Source organism: Siniperca chuatsi, linkage group LG18 (genome assembly GCF_020085105.1).
Source record: "Siniperca chuatsi isolate FFG_IHB_CAS linkage group LG18, ASM2008510v1, whole genome shotgun sequence".
Lineage (NCBI taxonomy): Eukaryota > Metazoa > Chordata > Actinopteri > Centrarchiformes > Sinipercidae > Siniperca > Siniperca chuatsi.
In genome coordinates this window covers 154,042-166,942 of record NC_058059.1, presented here as the reverse complement: position 1 = coordinate 166,942, position 12,901 = coordinate 154,042, and the positions used below count along the sequence as shown (strand labels likewise).

The following is a 12,901-nucleotide window of genomic DNA, read 5'->3' as shown; positions in this document are numbered from 1 at the left end:
AGTTTTTTTGCTAACGTTAGTTTTCTCATGCTAACGTTAGTTTTTATTGCTAATGTTAGTTTTCTCATGCTAATGTTAGTTTTCCCATGCTAACGTTAGTTTTCTCATGCTAACGTTAGTTTTTATTGCTAACGTTAGTTTTTATTGCTAATGTTAGTTTTCTTATGCTAACGTTAGTTTTCTTATGCTAACGTTAGTTTTCTCATGCTAACGTTAGTTTTCTCATGCTAACGTTAGTTTTTATTGCTAATGTTAGTTTTCTTATGCTAACGTTAGTTTTCTCATGCTAACGTTAGTTTTCCCATGCTAACGTTAGTTTTTATTGCTAATGTTAGTTTTCTCATGCTAACGTTAGTTTTCTCATGCTAACGTTAGTTTTTATTGCTAACGTTAGTTTTCTCATGCTAACGTTAGTTTTCTCATGCTAACGTTAGTTTTCCCATGCTAACGTTAGTTGTGTGGGGGGTCTTCGGTGTTTTCAACCCGTGTTTTGGGACTCAACCTCAGATAATCGTAATGAAAGCAGTTCAGCTTTAAAGTGAATCCAAGAAGACGAGTCCAGCACTGATTAGACTGCAGAGTGTGTGTGTGTGTGTGTGTGTGTGTGTTTGTGTGTGATTTATTGTGTGTGTGTCTTTATTGTGTGTGTGTGTGTGTGTCTTTATTGTGTGTGTGTGTGTGTGTTTTATTGTGTGTGTGTTTTTTTATTGTGTGTGTGTGTGTGGGTGTGTTTGTGTGTGTTTTATTGTGTGTGTGTGTGTGTGTGTGTGTGTGTGTGTGTGTGTGTGTGTGTGTGTCTCAGTAACCCGGTCAGTCTGCCTGCAGCAGTTGCTGCAAAGCATGCTGGGAGCAGGAGGAGGAGGGAGAGGCAGCCCCCCCCCCCCTGTGTCTGTCGCCTGATTGGCTGCTGGTTCGCCCAGCTGACTGCCCTCTGTCAGACACAGAGAGAGAGAGAGAGACAGAGGGAGGGTGATGGAGGCTACAGCGATGGGGTGAGCTGCCATTTTCTGTTTCTTTATCCAGAATCTATTCATCCTTTCTTCATCTGCTCTCGTCCGTCTTTGTTTTTATTTTGTGTCAGATGGGTTATTGAGGGCCGGGCCGTGGTGTTCTTCTTTCATTGTCTGTTGTTCTCTGGTGTGGTTTTCTTCTTCTTTGGTGGATTGAATTTATTTTGTGTGTGTTTCCTGTGATGGAGGGAGAGAAGGGGAGAGAGGATGGATGCAGAGGGGGGAGGCAGGAATCATGGAGGGAGGAGAGAGGAGGGAGAGAAAATGGCCGACCGGTGATGGAGGATGGAGGCAGAGAAAAGGAATAAAAAATAAACGAACAGAGGAGAATTTGTTTTTCTATTCTGTCTTTTATTGTTTTCTATTGTGTAATTTATTCTCTCAGATGGTGAAGCTGATCCAGGATCAGACTGATCACTGATTATCATTGATCACAATGTGATTGATTAATAATTGATGATGCAGAAACTGTTAAACCGGAAGATGTGAGAGTGTGTGCTAGTTGTATTTCTCTGTAGCTGAACTGTAGTACTGTGTAGTACTGATGTAGTACTGTGTGGTAGTTCTGATCAAGTACTGTACAGTTCTGATGTAGTACTGTGTAGTACTGCAGTAGCACTGTGTATCAGAGTATCAGTATTTCAGAATCAGAAATACTTTATTGATCCCCGAGGGGAAACTCTTTGTTACAGCAGCTCGCCGTCAGTCAGTCACACAGGAGACTATACACTATAATACACTATAATACACTATAAAACAGGTCAGAAAATAAATTAAGTACCAGGTGGGTTTACCGGTCGATGATGATAATACAGTATAATAATACAATGTAATAAAATAAGTGATAAGCAGTGGTGCATGTACTGTCGAGTTAAGTGCAGCTTATTGAGGTTATTAAGATATTGCACAGCAGTAACGGAGGTATATAATATCAATATCAATAAATAGGAAAACTAAATATAGCACAGGAGTATTAAACAGAATATTGCACAATTATCTCAAGTATTGCAGAGATGTTAATGATCAATGTCCAGTTTAGTGACTTCGGGTCATACAGACTGACACTTAGAGGGAGGAGTTAAAGAGTCTGATGGCCACAGGCAGGAGTGACTTCCTGTGGCGCTCTGTGGTGCATTGTGGGGGGATGAGTCTTCCGCTGAAGGCGCTCCTTTGTTTGACCGGCACGTCATGGAGCGGGTGGGAGACGCTGTCCAAGATGGCGTGTAGTTTACCCAGCATCCTCCTCTCTGACACCACCGCCAGAGAGTCCAGCTCCACCCCCACAATGCCACCGGCCTTACGGGTCAGTTTGTTGAGTCTGTTGGCGTCCGCTACCCTCAGCCTGCTGCCCCAGCATGCAACAGCATACAGGACAGCACCGGCCACCACAGACTCATAAAACATCTTCAGCATCGTCCGGCAGATGTTGAAGGACCTCAGCCTCCTCAGGAAACAGAGGCGGCTCTGGCCCTTCCTGTAAACAGCCTGAGTGTTCTTGGTCCAGTCCAGTTTATTGTCCATGTGTACTCCCAGGTACTTGTAGTCCTCTACAATGTCCACACTGACCCCCTGGATGGAAACCGGGGTCGCTGGTGCCTTGGCCCTCCGTAGATCCACAGTTTTCACACTGTTTATTTGAAAGTATCACAGTAAAGTAGTAGTATTATCACAATATTCATCGTATTAAAATGCAGTAAAAGTTCTTCACATGAACAGACTGAACACTGAACTTTAAACTGCAGAACAAACGTGATTAGCAACTAACAGTTTCATTATCAATTAATCAGCTGATATTTTCTCAATTTTAATGATTTAGTCGATGAAATATTAAACGTAGTGAAAAATGTCTGAAGTGACTTCACGTTTTATTCCACCAACAAACAGAAAAATATCTGAGACCATTAATTGATTATCAAAATAGTTACTGATTATTTTTCTGTCTGTCGACTAAGCGATTAATTGACTAATTGTTTTAGCTGTAACTGTATGATCACCACATTGACAGACACAAAATAAATCATAAATACAGTTTAAAGACACAGCAGTGACACAAAGGCTCCAACAGTTTTTGTTGTTCCTCGTCTATAAAAGGTCATGTTTGAATAACAATAATTCTTGATGCTTGATGCCAGAACGACGCAATGAATTATAGGGGGTGTGGGCTAAAAATTATTCAATTATTAAAAAATTACAATCATTTATACCTAGAACTGCCAAGGGATAATTTTTACCCCTTCCAGAAATCGCTGTACATATGCTGCGCTCAACATTCACGCCACCCCGGTTGCCTAGCAACGGCCATTGTTGAGACGTCTTTTGATAAGCAGGCTGCTATATGTCGAGCTAGAGCTAGCAAGATTTGATAGATTTGGATTTGGAAACACAACTGAAGAAGGATGAATGCTTAAGAAGTGTGTGAGGAGGGGGGGAGCTCCGTTTCTTGATTCCCAGTTGTGTAATTAAAACAACACGTTGATTCGTTTTTAACTTTGTTACGGCTAGTGAACCCAAGTGGAAGACACACAGAGGTGAGGAGACTGGAGTTGGATAAAAGATGAATATTTATTGCTGGGTTGAAGGGAGCAGAGTGGAAGGCTTGATGCGTGGAGACCCGGGCTGGTAGCTGGCTGTGTAGAGCAACAGGGGAAAACTGTAGCTGAGCCGGGCGGGGGTCCAGGGTGGAATCCGGGGAGTAGCTGAGCCGGGCGGGGGTCCAGAGTGGAATCCGGGGAGTAGCTGAGCCGGGCGGGGGTCGAGGGTGGAATCCGGGAGTAGCTGAACCGGGCGGGGGTCGAGGTGGAATCCGGGGAGTAGCTGAACCGGGCGGGGGTCGAGGGTGGAATCCGTGGAGTAGCTGACCCGGGCGGGGGTCGAGGGTGGAATCCGGGAGTAGCTGAGCCGGGCGGGGTCCAGGGTGGAATCCGGGAGTAGCTGAGCCGGGCGGGGGTCGAGGGTGGAATCCGGGAGTAGCTGAGCCGGGCGGGGTCGAGGGTGGAATCCGGGAGTAGCTGAGCCGGGCGGGGTCGAGGGTGGAATCCGGGAGTAGCTGAGCCGGGCGGGGTCGAGGGTGGAATCCGGGGAGTAGCTGAGCCGGGCGGGGGTCGAGGGTGGAATCCGGGGAGTAGCTGAGCCGGGCGGGGGTCGAGGGTGGAATCCGGGGAGTAGCTGAGCCGGGCGGGGGTCGAGGGTGGAATCCGGGAGTAGCTGAGCCGGGCGGGGTCGAGGTGGAATCCGGGAGTAGCTGAGCCGGGCGGGGTCGAGGTGGAATCCGGGAGTAGCTGAGCCGGGCGGGGGTCCAGGGCTGACGAGATGAAGGGCTGGAGGCGGGGGTCCAGGGCTGACGAGATGAAGGGCTGGAGACGGGGGCCGGAGCAGAGCGGACGGGATGAGCGCTGCGTTTGTCTGTTCCCAGTAGCGTAACTAAAACAACACGTTATTATCCGAAATTAGTGTTTAACTTTTACTTAATGTTCTACAATAATTAAATGATGTTGTTGTTTGTTTGTTGTAGCCTACAGTTTATCGATGAACCTTGATGACCTTTTTGATCTGTAATGAAATAAAGCAATTGTAAAATTAATAAACCCCATAAACTGAATTTTAAATAGTTATTTTGTTAAGTCTTACTTATTTAAAAAATAGATCAAAATGAACAACTTAACTGCTTCAAGAGATGACATCTTTGCGATTGCTGACGCTGTTACGGCAGGGGGTAAAAATGAAAAAGGTGGGGACAATTTCAATATGTAGGCAGCTCCTAGCGAAAATAAACATACAGCACTGTGCAGGAAGAAGGGAAAATGTCTTTCCTGTCGGAAGAAGTGCCGGTTTTTGTTTGATGAACAAAGTTAGCAGACAGTTAGCAGTGGACTTCACAGGACAATATTCACAACTTGGATTAATTTTATGAAACCCCTTTTGATTATTTTGATCGGTGGACCGTTACGGACTAAAAGGATATAAACAATCGAGGAATGGACACATATTCGGACTTTATGACCGCTTCAAAGGTAGGGAGTCACCAGTTTTTTTCCCGTCTCTCTTGTTTACCATGCCGGAAAATCTGAATAAATTACACGTTGGTGCTCATGGTTTCCGTAAAATGAACCGAACAATTGAATGGAGGAGAATCTAACCGATGTAACAATTTGAATGTCCATATTGCCAAAAGTTTAAACGTTTATATCTTTATGCGTGATGCTACGCCACTTAGAACTAGCTTAAGCGGGTCACCGGTGGGCAGGTGGATTTTAAGAGGTTAACATGTCGTCACCTTTTAAGTGTTGAACTTGTGATCAAACAGCTGCTGATTTCCACCTCCAGCAGCTACAGAGTCACATGACGCTTCATCAGGAGGCGTGTCAGAGTCACATGACGCTTCATCAGGAGGCGTGTCAGAGTCACATGACGCTTCATCAGGAGGCGTGTCAGAGTCACATGACGCTTCATCAGGAGGCGTGTCAGAGTCACGTGACCCTTCATCAGGAGGCGTGTCTGTGTCTCCTGATGGACGTCAGTCCGGTCTTCTCTCTGTCAGCTCTGTGTTTGGTCTCCAGCAGCTGCTGAGGGAAACATCTGGCTCTTTAGCAGCTAGATGCTCCGCTATGTTCAGCAGCTGCTGAGGGGAACATCTGGCTCTTTAGCAGCTAGATGCTCCGCTATGTTCAGCAGCTGCTGAGGGAAACATCTGGCTCTTTAGCAGCTAGATGCTCCGCTATGTTCAGCAGCTGCTCTCTAAGGTCGTGTTTCCACTGCCTGGTACAGCTCGGCTCTACTCGACTCTACTCGCATTTTGTACCAGGTACTTTTCTCTATTTCGTTTTCCACTGCAGATAGTACCCCCTCAACGTAGGCGGGATTCTTAGGTGATCGCCACAACGGCTTCGCATAAAACTGCTGTGACATCATCTTCGGCGCAACACAAACACAGGAACAATAAAGGATATCGAAGGGATGGTGTTCTTCATTCTCAGAATGAAGCTGTTTGTCACAGCAAGGAGAGAAAGGGCTCAAAGCAGCCAGACAAAAGACTGCTGAAAAAAACGAGACCACTCTGGTCACTCAAAGACGACGCTAGCGGGTAAGCTAACCTGGCAGCTAGCTTAGCAATGTGTTTAGGGTCACAGTCGCTATACGTAGTAAGTGCAGTGTTACAAAGCATTTAATGAACTTTAGCTACCTCTGTTACGTATTAAAATGTGTATGCTGTGCATGTGTATTTCAGATCTTTCACACTTTGGGTGTTCAACTGAGCTTCCGAGTGGTGGGATGTGATTGTTCCCAGCTTCACAAACACTCAATGGGGGCAGGACTTTAGAAAGTCCAAAGAAACATTTATCTACCTGTGCAACAAACTGCATCCAGTGATGGAGAGACAGGACATAAACTTCCACGGGTGTGTACCTCTAAAGAAGAGAGTGGCCATCGCACTGTGGAAGCTTGCGATCGGCTCTGAGTACAGTGTTTTTCGGAGTAAGCATAACAACTGTGTGTCGGTGTGAGCAGGAGTTCTGCGCTGCTGTAGAGACGTTGGTACTGCAACAAATTAGTTTCCCAGACCAGGAGAAGTTTAAAGAAATGAGAACAGGTGGGGGCTCCCACAGTATATTGGTGCAATTGATGGATCACACAAACTAGGGCTGCATGATATTGGAAAAAATGACATTGCGATATCTGTTTTTTCTGCGATATGAAAAAAATCCAGGAAATGTCTCCAGATACATGCAGTGTGTTATTCATGTACAGATATACAATTAACAATCAGAATTTTCATAATTTGGGGACTTTAAAAGTCGATCCTCTTGTAACAAATCAAAACCCCCCTCCTGCTTCTACCACACTTGGTTCAGCCCTCTGCCACGCCTCCACAAATCAGCTTGTATGTTGCTCTGACACCGGCATGGACAGGTGGAGAGAGGACAGGTGGAGAGAGGACAGGTGGAGAGAGGACAGGTGGAGAGCTATTTGGGAAAAACAACATGTTTTTTAATAAACTTTACAAATGGACTTGTGTGTCGCAGTTTACATGCAATCCACCGTTTCTAACGATGTTCACATGTATGCTTCATCTGCGTGGTGGCCTCCCGGCGCGGCTGAGGACGGTAAAACTCTCTAACTCAAGCAAGATGCAAGTACAGATAGATCCGGATACTGCATGTGTTGTGTGTGTTAAGTGTTTCTTACATTAGCGCATGCACGAGCCCCCTGACTAACTTTTTAACTGTTAACCAGCACCAGGACGAGGTGCTGCTGATCACAGGAATACGTGCACTCGAAATCCGCCTCGCGTAACTGAACGAAGTTGTAGCATGACGTGTTTGAGTTAATTTGCCTTACTTGACATCGCACATCCTGCAATGTGACTATTGCACATGCGCACATTGCGATGTCGATGCTGAAATGAAATATCATGCAGCCCTAACACATACCCATCTTGGCACCGCAGGAGTACCGCTGCGACTATTTCAACCGTAAAGGCTGGCACTCCATCGTCCTTCCAGGTGTTGTAATGGAAAGGGAATTTTCTGGGGCGTGTTTGCAGGACTGCCTGGGAGCTTGCATGATGCTACAGTTTCTGTTGAAAGCCTGTGGAAGGCTGGTTGCTCTTACAACCTGAAGGTATCACTTGGTTTACAGGAGAATAATAACTTGACTTAACTGACCTGAAAATATGAATCGTTTCTATGGATTTATGAATCCTGAATAAAATAGCTTGTGGTAAAACATGTAAAATCTCATTATTGGAAAATACCACAAATGCTAGTGTATCCCAGAATTCTTGGATATAATGGTTCTATCAAATTTTTTAAGTTTATCTTTTATTATTTTAACATATATTGTTTATACTAAAATTGGATAAGAACAAACTTTTTCATCCTGTTTTTGCAGTACAGTTACAGTAATAGTAAGTTCCTTTGTTTTCATTGTCACACAGGGTTTTTATAAAGGTTATCAGGATTCACTATTTGGTAAATTAAATGCCAAAGCTCTTTAAATAGGAAACCATGATGAAAATACGTATGTGTTAGTTACAAAAGTTACAAAACGGTTTATTTAACAAACAAATGTGCAAATACAACAGCAAACTATATACATAAGTTATGTGTAATTGTATTGCAAATACAAATGAGTGCAAAGTACAAACTATATACATAGGGCATGCAGTAAGAGGGGGTCTAGTCCAGGGCTCAGGGTCAGATGCTGCTGTTGGTAAAGGCTCCGTTTCCCCTTGCCTGGACAATAATGAAGAAATAAAGGTAGAAATGGGAGGTGGTTAACCAAAGCATGTTTATAAATTCTTTTTTTGGGAAATACCTTAATTTGGAGCTTGAGACATTTCACTTATCAATCAAAGCATTGTTATGGAAGTATATTATGTTCAATTACCACATGTTCTAAATTTTAGTGCAGAGATTCACAGACTTCAGGCTAGAAGAGTGGAAGCTTTTTCTCCTGTTATATTAACTGCATTGGAGTTTGGTCTGACAGCAACCGATGTACCATTGGGAAATGATGATGATGATGTAAAAGTAAAATGGTACACTTCCAGTTGTTTTGCCATACCTATTTCTTACCTGTGACTACACTCTGCAGTGTCATGTTGGCACCGGAGGTTGCTGCTGCTGGTACCGACGGGGCGTCATCGCTAGGGGAAGGGCTCGTTATTGAACCCTCCTGGCTCATCGAAATGGAATCTTGAACTGAAAGTTTATACAAATGACTTGTTAATTACACAAACTACTGCAACACAATACGAAATAGCAACAACAACTCTAGAAAATTTAACAAACAATCACAAATAGCACAACAGTAGCACTAGCTTATTATTAGCAGTCGTCGACGACATGTTGATTTTACACAAGTTTTAGAGTAAAATAGGCTTGGTTGTTGGAAGTGAGCTTTCCAATAGCTGGCCAACTAAAGAAAACAAAGGTTTCAAGCAGAATACAGTACATGTTACAAAAAACTTACCATCCTCCATCATGGACTCAAAGCTGTGGCTGAGTAAAGGCCGCCCTCCCTCCCATTGCTCGCCGGTCTATTGCCATATATTGCGTCCATCTGGTCAAACCACTTCCAGCTCTTCTGGTTCGAACCACTCTGGCCTGTGTTTATTTTATTTTATTTATTTTTTTACTTTTCCCTACACTGTTGGTAGCCGTGTTCGGCCGACAGTTGAGAGACTTCTCGATACACCTTGTTTTGTGTTGCTCCATCTCGCTGGATCCCTTCATCGGCAACCGAACAGAGGAATGTCTGTCAGTTGACCACAACATGGATTTGTGGGCTGCCATTTTTTTGAAAATCTGGGTCAAGTGAATAAAAAAAATTGCGGCCGCTGTTTCTGGTAGCTTGACTATTTAAAAATGGTGGGTTTGATGTCCCGTGTCGCACAAGTGACGATTCTAGTGAAGATTTTCTCTGACCAATCAGTGGCCTGCAGTGTTGTCACCTTTTATTATCGGCTCAGCTCGCTTGGAACCTCGACCGAGGTGGTACCAAACAACGTACCAGGTACTATCCACAATAGAAAACCAAAAAAGAGCAGGTCGAGCCGAGTCGTACCATGCAGTGGAAAAGGGGCTTAACTGTGTTTGTTTGCTGTTTGCTGCTGAGTCGGTAGTGTACAGTACTTTTTACAGCTTTTTCTCTGAAAACGACGCTGAGAGTGGTGAGAGTGAACCAAAACAGTAAAGTTTTGGGCAGGACAGATAAACAGTGAGCTGAAACTCACTATGAAGCCCCATCCAGTGTTGTAGTACTGTACTGTGGTGTTTGTATGAATCATGTGACAGTCAGACATTGACATCAGTGTAACAGAGAGGAAACATCACATGATGCCGACACGCGCACACACACCCTTTCAACGCTGTTGTTCCTACATGGACCTTTATTTAAAACAAATACATTCACAGAAAATCTAAATATAAATATCAGCTTTATTTAATCTGTTGAGCAGAGAGAAAAAAAACAACTCCTGATGTACAGTTACCCCGCAGTACCTGATGATGTACAGTTACACTGCAGTACCTGATGATGTACAGTTACACTGCAGTACCTGATGTACAGTTACACGGCAGTACCTGATGATGTACAGTTACACTGCAGTACCTGATGATGTACAGTTACACTGCAGTACCTGATGATGTACAGTTACCCCGCAGTACCTGATGTACAGTTACACGGCAGTACCTGATGATGTACAGTTACACCGCAGTACCTGATGATGTACAGTTACCCCGCAGTACCTGATGATGTACAGTTACACTGCAGTACCTGATGATGTACAGTTACCCCGCAGTACCTGATGATGTACAGTTACACTGCAGTACCTGATGATGTACAGTTACCCCGCAGTACCTGATGATGTACAGTTACCCCGCAGTACCTGATGATGTACAGTTACACTGCAGTACCTGATGATGTACAGTTACCCCGCAGTACCTGATGATGTACAGTTACCCCGCAGTACCTGATGATGTACAGTTACACGCAGTACCTGATGATGTACAGTTACCCGCGCAGTACCTGATGATGTACAGTTACCCCGCAGTACCTGATGATGTACAGTTACCCCGCAGTACCTGATGATGTACAGTTACACTGCAGTACCTGATGTACAGTTACCCCGCAGTACCTGATGATGTACAGTTACACCGCAGTACCTGATGTACAATTACCCCGCAGTACCTGATGATGTACAGTTACACCGCAGTACCTGATGTACAGTTACCCCGCAGTACCTGATGATGTACAGTTACACTGCAGTACCTGATGATGTACAGTTACCCCGCAGTACCTGATGATGTACAGTTACACTGCAGTACCTGATGATGTACAGTTACCCCGCAGTACCTGATGATGTACAGTTACCCTGCAGTACCTGATGATGTACAGTTACCCCGCAGTACCTGATGATGTACAGTTACCCTGCAGTACCTGATGATGTACAGTTACACCGCAGTACCTGATGATGTACAGTTACCCTGCAGTACCTGATGATGTACAGTTACACCGCAGTACCTGATGATGTACAGTTACCCCGCAGTACCTGATGATGTACAGTTACACTGCAGTACCTGATGATGTAGTCCCGCCTGTAGTCCCACTTGTAGTCTGGCCTGTAGTCTGGCCTGTAGTCCCGCCTGTAGTCCCGCCTGTGTTCCTTCCTGTAGTCCCGCCTGTAGTCCCGCTTGTAGTCCCGCCTGTAGTCCCGCTTGTAGTCCCGCCTGTAGTCCCTCCTGTATTCCTGCCTGTAGTCCCTTCCTGTAGTCCCGCCTGTATTCCTGCCTGTAGTCCCGCCTGTAGTCCCGCCTGTAGTCCCACTTGTAGTCCGGCCTGTGTTCCTTCCTGTAGTCCCGCCTGTATTCCTGCCTGTAGTCCCGCCTGTATTCCTGCCTGTAGTCCCACTTGTAGTCCGGCCTGTAGTCCGGCCTGTAGTCCGGCCTGTAGTCCGCCTGTAGTCCGGCCTGTAGTCCCACTTGTAGTCCCGCCTGTAGTCCCGCCTGTAGTCCCGCCTGTAGTCCGGCCTGTAGTCCCGCCTGTAGTCCCGCCTGTAGTCCCGCCTGTATTCCCGCTTGTAGTCCCGCCTGTAGTCCCGCCTGTATTCCTGCCTGTAGTCCCACTTGTAGTCCCGCCTGTAGTCCCGCCTGTATTCCCACTTGTAATCCCGCTTGTAGTCCCGCCTGTATTCCTGCCTGTAGTCCCACTTGTAGTCCGGCCTGTAGTCCCACTTGTAGTCCGGCCTGTAGTCCGGCCTGTAGTCCCGCCTGTAGTCCGGCCTGTAGTCCGGCCTGTAGTCCGGCCTGTAGTCCCGCCTGTAGTCCCGCCTGTATTCCTGCCTGTAGTCCCACTTGTAGTCCCACTTGTAGTCCGGCCTGTAGTCCCACTTGTAGTCCCGCCTGTAGTCCCGCTTGTAGTCCCTTCCTGTAGTCCCTCCTGCAATAGTCCTGCCCGTAGTCCTGCCACCAGTGTTAAAAAGTTAAAACATCTGAAAACAAACAATCTTTACATTATTTGTTTTCCTGTGTACTTCCTGCAGCTCAGTACTACAGTATCACAATACTACAGTGCCACAGTACTGCAGTGTCATGGTTTATGGTTTGTTTTGTGCAGGTCAGACGTGGGTTCTCCAACATGGCGGCAGCGTCGTACGACCAGCTGCTGAGGCAGGTGGAGGTGTTAAAGATGGAGAACTCCAACCTGCGACAGGAGCTGCAGGACAACTCCAACCACCTGACCAAACTGGAGACTGAGGCCTCCAACATGAAGGTTAGTACTCCGAATACTACTGAAATACTGCACACTGTAGTACTGAGATACTGCACACTGTAGTACTGAGATACTGCACACAGCACTAACTGACCTGAGTACTAACAGCAATGTTAACTCTGATTTTAGTCTTTTGACAAACGTGTTTTAGATTGAGTCAGATTTGAGTTAATTGTTGTTAGTTTTGTTAGTACTACAGATTACTCAGTAAATGTACTTAGTTACTGTACGCCTGTGGACACAAGTACCACACAGACACTCTGACAGAGACACGCATGTACACTGCAGCTTTTGTCAGGACCACATTTAGATTATTAGAGATAGAGGGTTAAATCTACTGTCCTCCTTACGAAATGTCTGTATGTGTACTACTGCATGTACTACTCCTGTTAGTACTGCAGAATACAGTCTGAAAAGTACTTTTACTTGTTTCAGAGTCAAAAATGTTTCATCTCTCTGTCATGATGGCAGACTCTCAATTACATTTTCATTTGTCATGATTGCATCCAATACAATGTTTCCAAAGCACGTTAACACAAACTACACAATCATAATAAACAACAACAATATAACAGTGCAGGCAAAACTACATAATATATAAACATATACAAGGGGGACAG

General features: G+C 45.2%; 1 protein-coding gene across 1 annotated transcript in view; it reads left to right on the top strand.

Moving 5' to 3' along the window:
* The first annotated feature begins 878 nt into the window (after positions 1-878).
* Positions 879-12,901, top strand: part of apc (APC regulator of WNT signaling pathway) — a 46,496-nt gene continuing 34,473 nt past the window's right edge. The window contains exons 1-2 of the mRNA XM_044175031.1: positions 879-992; positions 12,126-12,281. Coding sequence (XP_044030966.1) covers positions 12,147-12,281 — 135 coding nt within the window. The 5' untranslated portion in view covers positions 879-992; positions 12,126-12,146. The remainder of the gene's footprint in view (positions 993-12,125; positions 12,282-12,901) is intronic.